Here is a 19,567-nt window from a genome sequence, read left to right as displayed (position 1 = left end):
ATAAAACACACGATGAAAAGAACTGGCACCTACAACATTTTTTAATTTATACTATTTACTCTCCATGGTGTTTCTACAAAAACTCAAGTTTAGCCAGAAGACAAAATACAGAATGAATGAAACAAAAACTAACCTCATAAATAAAATAGACTTTGGCATTTACATAGATTCCCATGCGTACTACTGCGCGCACAGCAGCATTCATACCTGGGAAGAAAAAGCAAAATCACATTGTTATAGTCATCCAGCATTTCTTGTATACCAAAAATATTCAGTGTCTTGAAAATAAAGGGAACATGAATTCATTCCTAAAGAAAGACAATGACCAGCATCCATTAAAACAGAAATTTGCTTAATGACAGTGCAAGCAGCCCATGAGCATGAAGGGTTCAGAATTATTCTTTGTTACAATAATTATGTGAATGCCAGTGTGTGTGTTAATCAGAGATTAAATTGCTGCTGACTGCAACATAGCATTGTAAAAGTTACAGCTACTGAACAACGAAGTAAATTAATTTTGCAATAATGGCTAGTTTTCAGTCTGAAATGCAAAACATTCAGCAAGTTAAAATTTAGCTTCTTCAAATGAGAAATCATATTTGAACAGTTTTTCTGGGATTTCCAGAATAACAGGTGTATATACAGCATTTTGTGGGGAGCAGATCTAAAGTTGACCTGGACAGATGCTCATTTAAAAATATAAAAGTAGCAATAAATTAACATAAATAATGCTACATTGACTCATTTGACAGAAATGCGTCTGAACACCATTTTGGTCCCAAAAATGCAAGCTCTGATTGGAATTCCCTGCTCACAGACATCTGACAAATTCTACTCCTATAAAATCTTCCATTTAAGTCCCATGGCTGAACACATGAGCAACCTCCTGAGCAGCACTGCAAGTTCCACTGGTCCCTCTACACAGGCCAAATGAATTTGTGTTACAGCTCATCCCTTCAGATACTGCATTACCTTACCCATTATTCAGCAATTTTCCAAAACTAATCAACTAATTGCTTCCATACCAACTAAAACAGATGTAAGAGATCACACCAAGCATGAAGAGAGAAGTAGTCAGGCTACACTGACAGTCTTGGCACATCAGTAAAAAACAGATACAAGAAGGATGACAAAGTACTAGGCATCAATTCTCCAAATCTGGTGCATTTAATATCAAAACAGTCAATTAGCAGGTAAGCTCTGCTGCTCGACATAGGTGCTAAGTGTTCACCTCTCTGCAGATATAAAAGACTGGAAACTAGAGTATATAAACAACACAGCAAGTCACAAAGATCTAACCTTACAGTATCTACCTTTACTGCAAAAAATACTGAGCTGTAGAAGTCACCCTGTCCAAAGAATCACGCTGAGGTTTTCTCAAAGATTAATTACTTATGAACACACCAGAAAGTCCCTGATGTTGCTCAACGTGAAACAAAAAAATTAAGCTTGCCAAACTCAGAGTTGCTTTTGATGTTTGTGTAGATGTCACTTACGCTTAAGACAAAAAACACAAGTAACTGTTTTCATATAAGTTCTGTTTTAGGAAATTGTAGCTAAAATTCTTTCAGCCAGAGGCCTTGTGGCGTAGCTGCAAAAAGTTTTCAAATGCCAAGACAGCTAAAAGCACAGCTTTAGACAAAGAACTGGATGATGCCAAAGAAAAACAGAGAATCTCATCTGTAATGAAAAGAAAGTTCAGCATGATAAATCTCAGATTAAACAGAGCAAAGTTATCTCCCCAGTGAAAGTTTTCATAATAAAGTTCACACCCCCCAGAGACAAAGACCTTTAATTTTACCAAACTGACAGTTCATCACAGCACTGCCATTTTCCACAAACAGGAACAGTCAGCACAAGGTACTCCTTTCACCAAAGCCCACAGCTTGCTTCTATTAAAGCACATGTTGTGTGGGAGGCTTTTTTGTTGGTGTTGCTTGGTACGGAGGTATTTTGGCAGTTCTGTTTTGGCTTTTGGGTTTTTTTTTTCCTTTTGGAGGAGGTTGCTGTTGTTTGGTTTGGTTTGTCTGTGGAAAGTCTGAATATAAATTTTTAACACAGCCACATAGTTTCTTAGTGAACACCTTCTAGTTTCCATGTTTCTTGCATGAAAAATAGGTAACATTCACAATTTGCCAGCTCCATGAAAAGGGAAAAAGTCCTATAGATTACAGACACACAGCACTTTCTCAGTACTACCACTGCAACTTTGTAAGTTTATGTAACTTACATTTTATTGTTATTTCGTGTTGTATATTCTATCTCCTTATACAGAAAAAGGACTTAGTTGTTCACTGGCAATCTCCTGGCTTACACTTCAGAAAGGCTGAGGACTAAAGGATGTTAGAATCTGATACCTACAAAATACAGTTAACACACTGCAGCTTTAGACTTCTACAATCTGGCTGTCTAAATTGCAGTAATTCATGAAAAAAAAACACAAAAATTTCATGAAGCCTCTGTAGGACTGTCTAATAAAATTTCATTATTTGTGGAGTCTTACAAAAGTATTTGTGAATTACCGTAATAACCATGAAATCTTATTACTCATGCTTATTATTTTAAAAGAGATTTACCACGTTAACTGTGGATTTAGTCACAAATAATAAATGCAGTTTGATAAACATACAGGATTAGAATAGCAGCTTCAAAAGAAAGACACAAGTAAAACCGGTATTTATTTTTTTTAATAATATAAGAATTACTTAAAATGTTTCTGAATTACCACTTGCTTTTGCATTAAAACCTTGGAAAGAGGGAAATATTTATTTTGCTCTTTTGGACTCAGCAAAGATTAAGTGAAATGCAACTACTTTCAAGGCTTTACATAACACTAGAATTAATTTAAAAGTTGATAATTTATTGTCCTTCTGGATCTTGTTTATTCAATCATCCTTAAAAGGAGCACTCAGTTTTCATAACAGGGTTACAAACAGTACTGCAGAAATATTTAAATTATTTCATAGGCTCTCTCTGCCTCCAAGAGTACCCCTCTCTTGTGCCTACACCCTGGTCCACGTACATATGTACCACTCTAACAGAGGAGGTTCTACATGAGTTTGTGTTTAAGCCAAGTTTGCCTTGCTTTAGTCAGCTAGACATGCCTTTAAATAAATAACTGTAACATAAACCATTCAAAAGCAAAATCAAAACTATGCATCTTGGACAAGCATCAAGAAATACTTAAGTACCATCAATTTTAAAGATAAACATTGGCTTTAACACAGGCTTAATGACTTAGCACATATGTTTCAGTGCTACCCTGTATAAAGATTCAGACTTAAAAGACTATATAGCAAAAATTACTAAGGAAATGTCTAAACATCACCAAACAGAAAGACTTTATTCAAATATGTAAATGGTTATGTCAGTAAGAGCCTATAATCATTGAAAGCGAAGCAGTCAAATACAAGAAATGAAGAAATCATTAAAAATACAGCTTGAGTTTGAGTTTTAATTACATTACAGATTTTTTTGCATATAATCATAGTAATTATTTTAGATAGCTGAAAGTATTAGACATTTTTCCTGAACACTAACAGTGTATTAGTTCAGAACATTCTCTGCATAAATACATACAACAGCAGAACACCTAGATGGCAAATGTAGCTCCTTCTTAAAAATTAAAATAAAAATCTTAGGAGAGCAGTTTCAATCACTGAATCCAATAATTATAGAAGCCGCTTCTCAAAAATATGAAATGCATTGAAATAGTTACACTTATCCATTAATAACTATATTCCTTAATTTTACATAAAAATAGTACCTATATTTTATCTATAGACACCTATATATGTATTTCATATACAAGTCTATTTGCATGCACTCTTCTTATCTGGAAAACGGCCTTTTTGGGGGGGAGGGCTAGCATTCAAAAATTCCTTGTGACTATGCTCATATTACATAAGCATTAACAAGTAAACTCTTAATTTGGATGACAAAAGAAACGTGTGGGTTGTTTTAGTTTGTTTGTGACTTTTTTTTTTTTAATAGCTATTTATTTTGCTGTATCAGCTGAGAAGCTTATGGTGGAAAAATAAATTTTGCCACCAGAACGATATCAATACATTTGCATGTCTTATGATGTTCCTCAGCCTGTAATGATTCAAGAGCAGAAATAACATAAATCTTTGCTTCCACAGTCATGGTCTTTGGTATTCCAAAATTCTGGAATCCAAAAGGCTTCTTTAGGTTTCTTTTTAAGCTGTTTTTAAACCCAGTATTTGCTGAAGGAGTTGAGCTTTTTAATTTGTTTAATGTCAAGATTTCTTCTTCCAATCCATGTCACCAGGACAAGAGTTGTATATCTACACTACTAAGCTTTGGAACTTTGGGAAGCCTGGAATGCTTTGAACGTAGAGACACGTAGCTCCTTACTTCTGCAGGATGAGCTACGAAAACCCAGACCATTATGTCCCTTATTTATGCTGTCCTCCTCAACATCGAATCTTTGAGTTGAGTTTATCTGAAGAACAACACCGTCCTATTCAAAGACAATGACCATGAGTCAGCTGGCTGGGCAGCAGCTCCATCGCCACAAACCCATCCTTCCTCAGGGGTGCACAATCCTCCCCCAGGAGGGCACAATGCTCCCCCAGGAGGGCACAATGCTCCCCCAGGAGGGCACAATCCCCTCCTGTCAGCAGCTTCCCGATGGCTCTTCCTGCCGCAGAGCTGTACCTACCACCGTCCCGGAATGGGCTGTTTGGAGGCTGTGTGAACGCCAGTGACCTATGCTGGCCAAAACTCTGTGGCACACACTGCCAACCCACAGAAAATTCAACCAGTGTACTTCATGACCTGGAACAGAATGGCCAGAGAATCCCACAAAGTGAGAAGTGTGACTTATTAAACCCCATTTATCAAACCATCTTCCTGAGCTGAAATGATAGACTAAGTTAGGAGTTATACATATTAAGTGTACTAAACAGACATCTTTTGTTCCTGTGAAGCACATCACTGATAAATTCTTTAACTCGACAAAAAAAAAACTCCGGTATGACACATATACGTTCTATAGTCTTTAAAATTCTAGAGGCAGAAAAACAAAAAAGAAAAATGAAACTTTCAAGGAAGTAGCATCAATGTGGGGAAGAAACTGAAAACTTAACATGCCGTATAAATAGAAAGCCTTGTGCAATTTACATAATCCTACTTTTAAATTATGAGAAATACAAGTAACAGCAAAGGGAGTAATTTCACTTATATTTTATTCTATGCTCAGACTTATAGTCCAAAGTAAATACTGGCACCTATTAAGACTTTGTGTTTAACGGGTGTTTTTTCTACTCAATTGCTTGTGAGTTTAGTTTGGATTACAGATACTTTGAAGGCTTTTAGTGTCCGACAAACCTAAAACAAAACAAAACAGAAGACTTGAACTTTTTTCCTAATACTAGAATTTTTTTTGCCTATTTCTGAGTCAGTAGCTTTGCCTCACTTACACTTTGCTTGAACAGATTATTTTCAAATAGCAGTAAGAGCAGAGTATTTCCTTCTGTGTGTACTTCAGGACTTCACTTCTCTCACACATTTGCACTCTGTCCTCCAATGGGCAAATGACCTTGACAGGGCATGACTCATTCTGTCCTTTGTTTAACTCCTAACCTTCAAAGTGACTTGTGGTTGCTTATTTTACACATCTCTGCTGTTACCAAGATAGTAAAGGGTTATGATCACACACTGTGTGTGTGATTCAGGTGAAATTATCAAGTTCTAAAATGCTTAGGAGGTTTATTTCCTTGTTCTTCAGTTAGGACAATAATGCTGCCAATGAAACAGCTTGGAAGGCATCCAGTTTACTTTTTTTGGTCTTTGTGACAACCCCACTCCTTAGACAGCAACTTTCACAGGCTGTTACTTTGGAACCCTCCATGATTCTGTGGCAATCTGCCAGTCTAGATGTTACCCGTGGATTCTGCAAGTCATTCAAATGCCTTAGTTCACACAGTGGCAAATGCAGATTAATACTTTATAAAAGGAGATACATCTGCTGCTGCATTATATAATCTCCAGCCACACAGAAGCAAGTCGCAGGGCTCAGCCTCTTGCTGAGGACACTACTGCTGCTTCAGGCAGTGCCCTGCCACACTTTTAAATTAAAATGGCTATTCGGCCATCAGACCATTAAGACAGAGATGCTCTGATTCTCAGCTCCTCCTAGAATCATTTAGCAGTGGAATTTATGTCCCTGAGGGCAAACTGGATAAAACTTGAACAAGTGTAGTAGCCCCACCGAGGGGTAAAAGAGAAGCCATTTAAACGCATCGGTTTGCTTTTTTCTCCAGAACTGCAACATTTTCCTCCTCGATGGCAACAAATCCCTTTCATCCCGATTAGAGTTTCGGATAATCCTAGGTAAACCCGGGGGCTCCCCGTTATTCCTGCGGGCAGGGGGAGGGAGGATGCTTCTCCCAGCCCAGATGACGCAAAGAGGCGGAATCTGCAGCGACTCGCAGCGGATCACGTACACACCGGCGGACGGAGGGAGGGAGGGAGAGCGGAGACACTGGTCCATGCCAGCCAGCACCGCATGGACGCGCCGGGAAGTCCGGGAAAGAGCAGAGAGGAGGCTGCCCCGGCCGCGGGCTGGTCCCGGCACCTCTCCGTGCAAAATGTGGGGAGAGACTGGTCCCTGAACCACCGAGAGCAGGCAGAAAGGAAGGAGAGGCTCCCACCCCCCAGTTCTCTTCACAAACGCGAATGAATGCCGCTTCTTCTTTAAGTGAAAGTATCCTCGAGACACTCCCGGGGAAAAAAAATAAAAGTAAAATAACCATAAATTAAGATAAAGTGCTAAAAGCAATTATCATTGAACAACTCTCCTGGTATAAGCAGAGTAAAACTTCTCCCGAACTGCACGGAGCATTTCAAGTTTGAAATCTTAATTAACTGCAACTTCCAATTATTACCGTAGAATCACAGAATATGCCGAGCTGGAAAGGACCCATCACGATTTTCTGGTAGGAAAGGGGAAAAAGTGTAGAAAAAAATGGATTCTTGACTAGGTATATTGGGATCAAGCCTCTTTTCTTTCCCATCCCTCAATGTCTGTAGGTCTTTTGTTCACCCTGTCCTGTAGTAGCTACGACTTCCTCTACACTGAAGAGATTTAAGAAGGCGAGACACGTTTCTAACATATTCCTACGGGGGAAGAGTAAACCACCATCTGAGCGTTCTAAGCCACGGGTAGCAGCATAAACGTGTTGCTGGTGCCAAAACGAAGTGAAAAGCAGATGAGGCGAGGGCTGGCAGAGCCCCAGCAGCGCAGCCAAGCCTCCCACCCGCCGTGCAGGGCGGCACGACCTCCTCCTCCCCCCTCGCATCAGCCATCCCTCCTCACCCTCCTCTGCCCACCATCTCTCGAGAGAACGAGACATTTTGGTAGTAAAAGTTACTGCAGCGTTTCTACCTTGCCCAGCCTGGGGCAGAGGAAACGTGGCGAGGAACGGAGGGGAAGACGGGGTGAGGGGATGTTTGAACCTCAAGCGCCCAGGCCGTGCAAAAATTATTTATCTTTTAAATGCGCTTAGTAGGAAAGCCGGGTCGAAGGCCAGCACGGAAAGAGGAACACGAGCACCACCGCAATCCTCCGTGAATCGCTCCCAGTGCCCTCTCTCCACTCCCTCCATGTGCCGCACCGCGGCTTCCCGACACCAGCCCCGAGCAGCCCACGCTGTTCCCCCGGCCTCCCGCATGGGCGCCCTGCCAGCCGGGGAGGCCCTTCCTTCCTGCCCCTCACCGCCCTCGAGGGGCTCCTCGCCCTCTCCTGCTGCTGCCCCACTCCCCACCGTGCCCGCAGCTCCCTCTCGGCTCCTTCCCCTCGTCCTCCCCGTGCTCCCGGAGTAAACGGCGTGAGCCGCTACCTTGGGCATCGCCGCCGCTGGTCAGCACCGCGATGGCCTTCCCGGCGCCCGAGAGGTTCTCGAAGAACTTGGGCTGGTGATCCATGGCGCTGCGGGAGCGGCACCGGCGGGCGAGGCGGAGCGCGGTCGCTGAGGGAGCCCCTGGCCGCCGGGGTCTGCCCCCGCTCCGCTGGACCGAGCGTTCGGCCTCTGCGGGAAAAGAGCCCGAGCAGCCCGGAGTAGGTATATGGTTACCGACAGGTAAGTCTCTGCAGAAAACCTGTGGGAAGGGGGCGACCCGCCAAAATCCCGGGAAAAACCGCGGAGCGAAAAGAGCAGCAGCGCGGGAGCTCCTCTCACCCCGCCGCCCCCCGCTCTGCCCCGCCGCCGCGCCCTCCCCGCGCGCCGCTGACAGCGCGGCCCCGCCCCTCACCCCGCGGGAGCGGCGCTGACGGGCGGGCGGCGCGGCCAATGAGCGGCCGAGCTGGCGCCGCGAGCGCGGCGGGCGGGGCGGGGCGAGGGCGCCGGCGGGGCGCGGGCAGGTGGGAGGGGGCGGCGGCGGCGGCGCGGCCCCAGCGGGGCGGGAGTCCCGGCGCCGCCTCCCGCCTTCCTTCCCCTTCCCCCTCTCCTTCGCCGGCGCCTGAGGTGGGGGCGATGCGGGAACATGGCTGGCGCCTTGGCACGGCGGCAGCGCGGGGGAGGGAGTTGTGTCGGCTGGAGCTGGCTCATCCTCCCCGCAGTAGCGGCTGAGGAACGCCGCGTGTCTCCGTCGCGCCTGCGGCTCCCCTGGGCAGCCCGTTCTGCGGGGGTTCTCCCGGCGGCTCGGGGTGGGGAATCCGCCTGCAGCGTGTCGGCTCCCCGCAGTGCCATGGCTCCGGGGCGAGTCGGGCTCGCCGGCCCGCCCGGCTGCTGCTCGGAAGGCTCCTGCAGGGAGCGGCTCCCGCTGGGAATGCAGAACAGACGGACAGTGGGCTCCTGCCGGCGTCCGGCCGAGTCCGTGTCACTGGGGCGGGCAGGGACACCCAGAGGCCTCAGCTCTGTTCTTCTTGCCTCTCGCTCTTCCTCAGGTGTCTTCCCGCTGAGGCTTCCCAGCACCGCAGTGGGTGTTCGGGCGCCCGTAGGAAAAGGAGGTGGTTCTGTCAGTGTCAGCGGCTGAGAGACAGAGTTTGAGTCAGAAGGAGCAACAGAGGCAAGTTGGGAGGAATTGCTCTGGGTAGGAACCGCAGTCTTTCTGCCTTTTCGTTTTCCTGTTACGCACTGATGCTTTTGCTTGGGGAGTGGTTAGTACTAAATGCTACTTCTTAAATGCGCTCTTAAACTCCCTGCCTTGTAACACCACGCTGGCAGAGTAATTCTGTTGATCGTAGCAGCGTCTATAGTCACAGAAACAGTAAAAGCGCCAGGTTTTGGTAATTTAAGCAAATAAAGTTGTATTATCCTGTGTACAGTTGTTTGTGGTACTTTGCATAAGTGAAAGTATTTGCGGAATCGCGCCAACTTCCTTGCACAAAATAATAAAGCAAGTCGGGGAGAGAGTCAGGAACAGCATCGAAATGCTGACTCGAGTTTTATATTTTAATTGCTGTATTAATTACTGGTTTTATTCAACGTCTTCATCACATCACAGACAACTCACATCGTAAAAATACACGTGCTCATCCTGTCAGCTTTCACACACATATGTGGAAGTACAGTCATTTGAGTAGTTCAGTCAAAATTACTCATAGATAAGTGCTTGAAGCCATACCTGAAAATGGATATTTTTACCTACCGTGTGGGCAGCTCACATTTGCAAATCTACACTGAGACTGAGTGTCATACGACAACAGAAACGAGCCATTGACAGATTGCATATCAAGAACATTAATGACTCTGCAGGGAATTTGCTATATCCTTTCCTGAATCTGAAGACAAGTCTTGAGTCACAGATCATAATGAAGGTGAACTTCTGTTACACAAATATGTAAACATCCATAAAGTTACACTGTGTTCAAAAGGTTCTTGTTTCATTTGAATTCACATTCGTTCATTTGAGAATAGCTCTGTAAAAGCTAAATTAAGGTCTTTGGGTGATTCGGGACTTGATCCAAAACCTGTAAAATCAGGAAGATCTTTTGCTAGTAGAAACTATTATGACTATTTTAGCATCAAGGACCAAGACCATCTCCGGAACACTTTAAAAAAGACAACAACTTCTTGTGTTTGTGTTTGGTTTGGTGCAGCCATTTCTAAAAAATGGCTAAAGCATTCACACTTTGTCTGGAAGTAGACTTGTCTCTCTTGCTTCCCGGTACAACTTCTGGAAGTATTTTTTTCATCAATTGCTCTATTGTACACATAAACTTATAAGTGATTAATTTTTTCCCCCTCATGTAGCTAGCAATCTGCCAAAGATTTCACTGTTATGATCATTTATTATAGCTACTCCTTGTTCTACAGCAGAGCTGTCGGGGAAGAATTGTGTTTTCGCTGTGTCAGGTTTTTAGAGGTGGGAGGAGAGGAAAGGATGTGGAACTGTTTGTTCCTGAGACTGTCTTGATATACTTAAATATCTTCCAGCAATACAATTGCCTATAATCTTAAAAGGAGTGAGTGACTGCCTGGCTTAAATGTTGAAGATTGTTGAGGAAAAGTGTATTAGCCTTGTGGGATATTGTTAATGCAGCTAGGTACACATGTATAAATCATACTGACACTAAGAGAATAGGCTCTTTTGTGATATGCAAACTGATAAACAGAAACTGCATGTCTGAATAAAGCCTCAGCAGGTCATTTGCATGCTACATTAGGTGCTGTAATTGTCCTGTTGCTGTAATACTAAATGGAATCAGTTTACATGGAATAGGAAGAAGACAGGTGGGTTTGACTGCTCTCTGGTACTGACCATTGCAGGTGGTCTGGTGCATCCTTTTCACATGGCCTGTTTACTCCCTGTGCCATATAGGTTAAGCATATCTGCCCATCTTTGAATCTTATCAGTACCTAAAAAATCTTTAACATACTTTGGATTGTTCCCCACCTCCCTTTACTGCACCAGCATCATTACAGGTGCTGCTTTAAACTATACAACAGTTCATCTCCTGGGTGTAATACCACAGATGCATCCAGTACTACATTTGGCACAGCATTTTCCATTGAAATCAGGTTCAACTGGGAAGAACAAGTTATGCCCAAAGAGAATGAGATTACAGCATGAATGCCAGAACTGAATGAATGGATTTCCAGCCAAGTGAAACAGTTTTCTACAGCTAGACCTTTCTTGGGTGTGGATTCTCTGGCATCTATGATACATGAGCCCACACTTCCAAGTTTGTCTGAGGCATTTGGAGGAGTTATCTCTTCTGCTCAGTTGTCTTTTTTTTCATGAGATTAATGGATCATAAAGGCAAATAAATTCTGCTTATTCAACTTAGTATTATTAAAAACTAGACAGAGAACATAAAATGAGATGGAAGGATTTACAGAAATCCTGGCATTTTAAAATTGTGCAGGCTAGTCATGGAATGCACAGACAAGCTGAAAAGAAAGAACTAATAAATCATTTAGTATCATTTCTGAGCAGATGGTGACAGTGATTTCTTCAAGAGAACTAACCGTTTTCTATCCTAATATTCCCCGCTTCCCAGACTACAATATTTCCTGGTTATACATGTCAACTATAGAGGGTTTTTTTGTTGTTTTCAGTGAGGAATGGTAAAACATAACCATATATTCGTAATGAAAGAAAATCATGTATTGAACATAAGCTACAACCTTTTCTTGAATGTTAAATGACTGTTGCTTTCAATTTACTGTAACTGATTCTTCAGTTGAAACATTAGGTACAAATTTTAGGCATTGAGTAAATTCCCACTGAAATAAAAATACAAGAATTTTTAATGGTACTTCAATCTGGCCTTCTGTAAATGAAAATCACAAATTTAATTCCTATATTTACTTAATTATGACTGTTCTTAATTAAAATAAAAAAGACAATGATTGAACAGTATTTTGTTGAAGTAATTTCTTCTACTGTGTTTTATCTTGGAATCTAAATGTAAAACATGATAAATCAGTAGCAAATTAATTCCTAGCCAAAACATTTTGAATTGGAATGTTGCTACATAGCTTTAAAACCAAAAACTATTGTTCAGCTTATAGTAGTTTTGAGGCCTCCAGGGTTTTATGGAAAATATTCTATAAGTAATTATATAGAAAGTATGTCAGTGTGGTCTTTTGGCTTGGTATTATTTCTTCTCTGGTAAATTCATGTATGATTTCTTAAATAACGCATACAAATTTTTAATTTGTGCTCAACTTACGTGACACACTTATGCGTTCATTATGTGTTTTTTCCTTCCTCCTGCTGCCAGCTACTAAATTTACTGCTTAGTGCTACTATCAAACAACATGCTGTGTATGTCTAGGTGATCTAACTTTCAAACTTTGATTAATGAAAAAAACCCCAAACAGTTCTAAACCCCTAAAAACTCATCTTTCTGTGTTCCGATGTGACCTGGAATCCTCTTCTTAATTGAAAAGTGCATTCTTCTTTGTGTTTCATTGGGTAGGAAAATTCACAACTGAGCTAAATACCACCCAAAATTATTTCAGGCCAGCTGATCTGTGTTACTGTGAAAGATACATTGTGTAAGATATACCCTTTCTGGAAAAATTGAGCCATGATAATTATTCATGTATCACAATTGCTCAGAGGTTTAAAAAATCCTCAGGAATGGAAAAAGCCTGCCTAACACTTCAATAAAAGGAAACATCGTGCTAATTAGACAATTAATCAATCATATGATTGACTAAGCCATTTCTCCAGGTTTGGGGAAGAAGAATATGACAGCCTTTCTCACCTAGAAAGCTTCCACAGGGAGCCATCATTTGGCACCAGAGGATAATTTGCAAACTTGCTGTACTATGAGCCACAAAAGCTGCATGTCTCATTGGGAAATGGGTAGGACCATGTATACACGTTCACAGTCTGCATTAAAAGGATATAGCCTACTCATGTATTCTCAGAACCTGGTAGTTCTGCAGCTTTCCCTTAAGTAGCACAAAAGAATTTGAGATATCAAGGAGAATTCTTACTATTTCTGGAATAATTCTCAAATTATGTTTGTCTACTTTGATGCTCAGTGTAAAAATGTGAAAAATAACCTTAGAACATTGTCTGAAATGCAGAACTTTCTTTTAGATGAATGCCCTAATTGATTATAGGTGGTACTATCCTTTTATACAGTACTTCTGAATTAGTGAATCCTTGGAAGGACTTCACCAGGAGCTTTGGAGTGTCCCCATGCAGAAGATGTCCTCCTGATTTGTGGGCAGATTGTGGAGGAAGGCTTCAATGCACTCAAGCAACACTTATCTCATTGAGTATCACTTCCTAATCATGTGCTGAATTGTTAGGCTATATATATATATATATATATATATATATATATATATATGTATTCTCTGAAGATTTGTTATACCATATGCCTTGATAGAGATAGAGTTTGGTTTGAATAATGTTTAGCCACTTGTTTCTCAAAAGACAGGAACACAGAACACATCAACTGAGTGCTTATGTGGATTGGGGCCAAATGGATAATTTGGCTTGAAGCTTTCTCTGTTTTTTCTTTTAGCAGAATTGATGGAAATAACTGCAAGGGGAAAAGTCTGAAAGAACTAGGAGAGATAAAGAATATAGATGATTTGTGCTACTTAGGGCTGCTCAAGGAGACAATAGTATCTCCCCCTTTTTTATGACCTTGAGGATCATTTTTATGTAAAAAAGAAAAACAACAAAAAAAATCACAGGGATGTTTTTCCACTTAAAATTATGTACTTATAACTAGATTTTTAAAAATGCTGCCATTAGTAATGATCTGATCTAATTAATTTGGTTAGTATAACTTCATACCTAAATGTAAGCTCTGATGTTTTACAAACATCACAATGGTTGTTCCCTTCCACAGAGAAGAGAATTTTACAGAGTTAACGTGCCAGTATAATTGAAGTAGTATAAATGTAGTTAAATGGTTACTGATATGATGAAATAAGAATGCAGTCCTCCCAAATACTTGTTTGTGCAGCAGTTCCCCCAAATATTCAACAGTTCTCGTGATAACTGGAGAATTTTAGTTTATTTAAAAATAAACCGGTTGTGTTTTATAATTTGCAATTTTTATGTTTTGTAATACATGAGACTTTATTATCCATTGCAGTGTAAATACTCAACTTCCTACTTACTAAATGGTTTTGCTGAAGTTTAAGAATTTATATTGCTTTTGTTTGTGCTGTTAAGCGATGGGTTTGATATATATTTCTCTAGGATTATTTTACAGTTGAGGGTGGATTTCACTCTGCAATAGAGGTTGGTCATGTTTTCTTTGCTGTTTTGCACGTTGCCTGAAAATGGCAGCTCCAGCAATGCTTAAAATACTTGGTGTTTGTGGAGACCTCGGGCAGCCATCAGTGATAGACTGCTCAGATGGACAGAATGATACATTCTGCAGATTTTATTGTAAATGCTGTGGCCCGAGTCCTTCAAAGGCTCTTGTTCAGTGCGGTGTCTTCGGATAAAGAGAGGATTAAAAATTGCCTAAGCCTAATGGAGACATTGATTTGGGGGGCAGTGAGGTGGAGGGAGAGCATAACTGCTCTAAATGGAATGTGTTCCAGAGTCTGCAGGACATGTTTGTCTCTTTCAAAAACTATCTGGGGAGTGCAGTGCCACAGAGTTGTGTTTGCAGGACTGAGGAGAGTAGAACAGCAATTTTGGTACCAGAGCTGGGAGTGGGATCATCATTATATGTGTGTTAGCAGCCAGGAGGTTCTGAGAGAGATTACAAATATCTAGAGATCGGAATCAAGTAAGGTCTTCCATCCAAATAATTAGCATTTCAAGAGCAGTCTTCACCTGTCTTTCCTTCCTTTTATGTACTTTCTTATCACCCATTTTCCTTTTCTCCTTGCTTTCACTACTTTCAACTTTCTTCCCACCTCTTTCCTCCTTTCTTCTTAAATTCAAGGTAAGAATGACAGGAGTTTTTTTCACTCCCATTGTTAATTTTAGTATAGTAGTTAACTGCTACAATTTTCATACACTTACTCCTAAATATTTTTATTACATTGATTCAATATCATAACAGATGATTAAAAATACACGTTTCCCTTACAGAATTAAAAAAAATATTCTTTAATAATTGACAAGAGCATTTTCATTTGCAAGAAGCCAGTTTGGATGCCTTATGCAATGTGTTCTTCCGGTAAGGGGAATTAATAACATCTCATTTCCCCTTGTCTGTGAAATTTAATAAGTTAGCAAATATGTATTTAATATTGAATTCCTTGGAAAATGCAACTATATGCATCTTTTGCTCAGAGCAACACCAGAAAAAGTCCAATCTCACATTCTATAGCACAACCCCCACCCTCCCCCCTGAAAAAAAGTGAAGCAAAAAAAAAAAAACAAACAACAACCCAAACATATTGCTTATGCCAGAACCTACAGTTTAGAAATAGTTTGACAGGCATAACTGAGAATTTAAGTGAGATATTTAAACTATGGAACACAGCTGAATAAAAAGCCCAAACCAGATTGATTTGCTTTTATTTACAGAATTAATTATGTTGTAAACTTTTGTGGAGTGTAGAGTTGAAGTATTTAAGAGTTTGAGCCAGTGCTCAAACATATTAAATATCCATATACAAACATATTAAATACTGGTTTCTTGCCTTTTCTTTTTCTTTTTTTTTTTTTTTTTACTTGCATAATAGTTCCTTGAATCCCCTTAAAATTTAATGAAGAAAAATTGATTTATTTGATTGTTTTTGCAAGTGACCAAAGTCCTTTTAAGATACATTTGAGTAGTACCATTAGGATCATTAGGTGAAAATAGACAGCATATTGTGAGTAAATTGAATAGTGATTGTTTGGCTCAGGCATAGAAGGAGCATGTTTAATGTTTACAGTCAGTTTTCTTAGGCTGATCATTTCCCTTCCAGGAAGGCAGTGTTTCTTTGACACTGAGTGTCTCCATTTGCTGCTGAGGCCAAATGCCTCACACAGCATCTTGTCTTTAGAATCTCAGTTGTAGGAAGGTTGGCACAGGTCTCCCATTGCATTCACAAGTGTTATGGTGTAATTCTCTTCAGCTTTTTTCATCCAGGGAATCAGAAGGTCCATGTGACTTATCTCCTCCCCTGTGTCCCAGTGTAGGATGTAATTTGGAATGTGGTATAGCATCTTCCATGGAAAGGAAGAATGTCAGTTATAGGCTAAAAACATCAGGTGGGCCTTACACACATAGTTCCACTGCCAAGGGATTTGCAATTGGCTTGAAAATAATTTTGTTTTAAGAAAGAACCAGAGTAGTTTTAGAAACTTGCACTCCTATGGGGAAATTCTTATTGTGCAGCTGTCTGGGAGAACAGCGTGAATCAGTGCAGGATTGTGATTAATGAGAAAAGAGGAAGCATTTATTAGCTGGCAGATTCAGACCCAAGGCGTACCTCCTTATCCAGGGAAGAGAATTGTTAGAAGCATGAAAAGGCCAAAATTACTGAAATTACAGGCATTTTCTTTGCAGGTGTTAGGGCCACAATGTCCCAAAAGCCATGCGCCCTGACAGGAGGCCACAGTGAGTGCTGCTGTAGATGATGTCATTAAAGGGTGGGATTTTGCTACACAGTTAGGCCAGTACTGAAAATGAAAGTGAATATGAATTGTGGAGTCGGTCTGGCAGCACGTAACCAAGTCTGGAGCAGCAATCCCTTCCATGGCACCCTCGGGCCATGTCAGTCAGCAAACACTTGGACACAGAGCAGTAGCCATCCTGGAGAGGAAAGGTGTAGTGTGGGTGTTGGAGGGAGAGGCTGCTGGGCACGGGGCCAGCACACGGATGGCATGAGGAGGGCAAGTGGGAGATTTGTACTCTGTTCCTTTAGTGTGGAGCTAATTCTGTTTTACAGCCTTTTCAACCTTGTCATGAGTTCACATGGTCAGGTTTGTGGCGTCGTTTCTGATCTGCTCTGGGTTCGGCCTTCAAAGTTAAACCTCATGAGATAGTGAGATAACAATCTTGAAGTAGTTTCCAAATTAAATAATTTTGCCACCTAGACATTGTACTTAGAAGTGAAGATTGCATCTAGTTATATCTTTCAGGACATGAGAGTTTAATAAGAAAATTTCTTTGACCAGAAATAAAGAATTCAGATGTAAGAGAGTACCATATGACAATTAGTATTTTCATTATTTTATCTGTAATGTTTAATATTCACTAGATATTTTACCCAGATTATCTATATTTCTTAAGAGGCAGGAGTTATCCACAAAACAAAAAGATGGACAGTGGTTAAATAGCAGGAGCAGAATGCTCATTCTCATCAACAGGAGCAATAGTTTATCCAACAATAACAGTTCTGTAACAAAAGAAAGGAAAGTCACAGATCACAGAATGGATAAGGCTGTGAAGTTTCCATTTGAAAAAAACATTTTTGTATTACATGTTAGCTAGACACAATGGAACTATTAACTTGTACTGGACTTGAGTGGTTTCAAGAAGTGGAAATTAGTAATGTAGTCTCACAGTAGATGAAGTAGTAAAAGTAAATTGAAAAGAGCAACATGGTGGTTATAAAATCCTCAACATCTTTTTCTCTAATTATTTCAGAATTATCTAAAGCAAATTAGACTTAGGATGATTACAGCAGTAAGGTTATCACGTGAAGAGTGTTGTTAACAAAGTCCAATAAAACAATCTAAAATTATCCCTTTATCAAAGCACCATAAACTATTAATGTTTTGATATGCAGTGTGGACTCTGACTCATATGAGCTTAAGCTTAATGGAAGCTCCCTGTTATGATCAGCGAAGAAGGAGAGTTCTCTGGAGTATAATTCAGAGCAGCTATTTTTTTCCTACTAGCTACAGATAGCTTCCCAGCCTGTGACAGGCCTTGCTGTAGCAAGGTTTTTTCATCTGGTTTGTCTGAGTGAAGATCACATAAAAAGGCAGTGTGGGGCTGCTTTATTCCAATGTTGTGGTTAGCTCAGATTAAACTGAAAGCCCTGTAGTCTCATTACGGTCTAGAAGCTGGTTTATGGCACTCATTCCTTCTTGTTTTCAGCCGTGAGTTCATGTTAAAAAGCTGATCCACCACTGTTGTTACCTAAACAGCTCAGTTGCTATAGCTGAGTAAAATCACCAGTTAGCAGAATTTTCCTATTTGTGACTTTGCCTCGTGCTGCTCTTCCCTGCCCCTCTTGAGATGCTTCTGTGCAAATGGAGTGCATTAAAACGTCAAACATCAAATAACTGTATACTTGGTATAATAAATATATAACTATATACTTGGGTTGTCATATGCTAATAGCATAAATATGTCCATTTTTGCTTGTTCTTGCAATTCTTGCCATCTCTGTATGCCACCAGGTGAATTTCTCCTGAGCAATAGCTGGGTCAAGGACAGCTACAAGCTCTTACCATATCAGGCACACTAAAATATTCACGCTGAATCTGAGTGACAAACCAAACTGTGTTATGTGCTTCATTAAATTAATTAGTTCAGACTATAAGGAAGGTACCATTAGACTTCTAATGATGTTGGTTGTCCAATACAGAGTAGGGAGGAGCTTAAAATCAAATTATATTGCATTCTATTGGGAAAAGCCGATGGAAATAAGAATGCAGGTGTGAAAACCTTCAATGTCATCATGGATTTACACGTGTTGGAAAGACACATCTCTCTCACAGGTTGGAAATAGAGATTCATTAATCTGGTCTCAGTAAAAATGTAATACAGTATTGCTGGTCGATTTCCAGTATTACCTTAAAATTTGTTCTTTACTTAAAAGATTGTGCTGTCTACATCTGAGGATATACACGCTTCTTGTAATTATCAAGGCTGCTACGGAGGAGTAAGGTTTTACAAAGATGATTTTAAGATGAAATTTTGACTGTGAATACTCAACTGGTAAAATAAACTATATTTAAATTTTGATATTACAAATTCCTCTAGGCAGATAAAATCATATGTGTTGGACATAAGTAGTTGTGATAGAAAAGCATACTTTTAAATGTGTGCATCCTACTGACTTCAAATGGAAGAAAAAAAAATCTAATCTATTCCAAAGATGTTGTTCATAGTGTGTAGTCTGCTTGCTTTATTTATATTTTGAAATACTTTCATGTTGAAATACTTCGTAAACATATGCTAAATAGGATAACATATATTTAATCCTGCATTTACAGCTTTCCAAGAAAAAGTGTAGGCTTTTTAACATGATAATGCTTTCTTCTTTTTATTTCTCTTCCTTTTCAAAATCTTTTTCCTCCAGCCTTCCCTTTTCTCACTACAAAATTAATGGTATAGAAGATGCTAAGTAGCTTCTGTCTTTTTTTTTTTCCCCAAAGCATAAAAACCTTTAGCAATTCTAATGCTGTTTTTCAGGAAAAATAAAAATTGTAATAAACCACTCATGAATAGTGAGTTATGGATTGGTATTTTTTGAGTCATATTAAATTTTTGTTGTATAAAACCAAGATTGCTGTTATTTGTTCAAACTTCACAGCCTAAGTGAAATACTGATACTATCATCTCTAGCCTGTGTTTTGATCCTGCTATGGTGAAGTGTTTTAAAGGTAGCTCAGGTATTTTTGTGCTGTAAAGAGTTTTCCTCAGAATGGTCCCTAATTATACCTGCTGGTCCAAACTTTCTGTCATTTTCAGAGTGGATTGTGGCCATGT

The 19,567-nt window shown here is 40.3% G+C and overlaps 1 protein-coding gene and 1 long non-coding RNA gene across 6 annotated transcripts in view; one reads left to right on the top strand and one right to left on the bottom strand.

Annotated features, from left to right (window-relative positions):
• The window catches only part of PFKP (phosphofructokinase, platelet), a 42,456-nt gene extending 34,188 nt beyond the window's left edge, over positions 1–8,268 (bottom strand). For 3 of the 5 annotated variants that reach the window (XM_014872266.2, XM_014872267.2, XM_088159392.1), the window contains exons 1-2: positions 7,866–8,268; positions 134–207 (exon numbers count right to left, since the gene is read on the bottom strand). In XM_014872266.2, the coding sequence (XP_014727752.1) occupies positions 134–207; positions 7,866–7,950 (159 nt within the window). In that variant the 5' untranslated portion in view covers positions 7,951–8,268. Of the gene's footprint in view, positions 1–133; positions 208–6,911; positions 7,171–7,865 lie in introns of those variants that run through there. The other 2 variants (XM_088159389.1, XM_088159384.1) reach the window with 2 other exon arrangements.
• A 282-nt stretch (positions 8,269–8,550) lies between these two features.
• Positions 8,551–19,567, top strand: part of LOC148225074 (uncharacterized) — a 63,574-nt gene continuing 52,557 nt past the window's right edge. Inside the window, exon 1 of the long non-coding RNA XR_015801319.1 lies at positions 8,551–9,057. This is a non-coding gene — a long non-coding RNA (uncharacterized LOC148225074). The remainder of the gene's footprint in view (positions 9,058–19,567) is intronic.

Source organism: Sturnus vulgaris, chromosome 1 (assembly GCF_052056855.1).
Source record: "Sturnus vulgaris isolate bStuVul1 chromosome 1, bStuVul1.hap1, whole genome shotgun sequence".
NCBI lineage: Eukaryota > Metazoa > Chordata > Aves > Passeriformes > Sturnidae > Sturnus > Sturnus vulgaris.
Note: the sequence above shows the minus strand (reverse complement) of the source record. Positions and strands in the feature narration are given on the sequence as shown.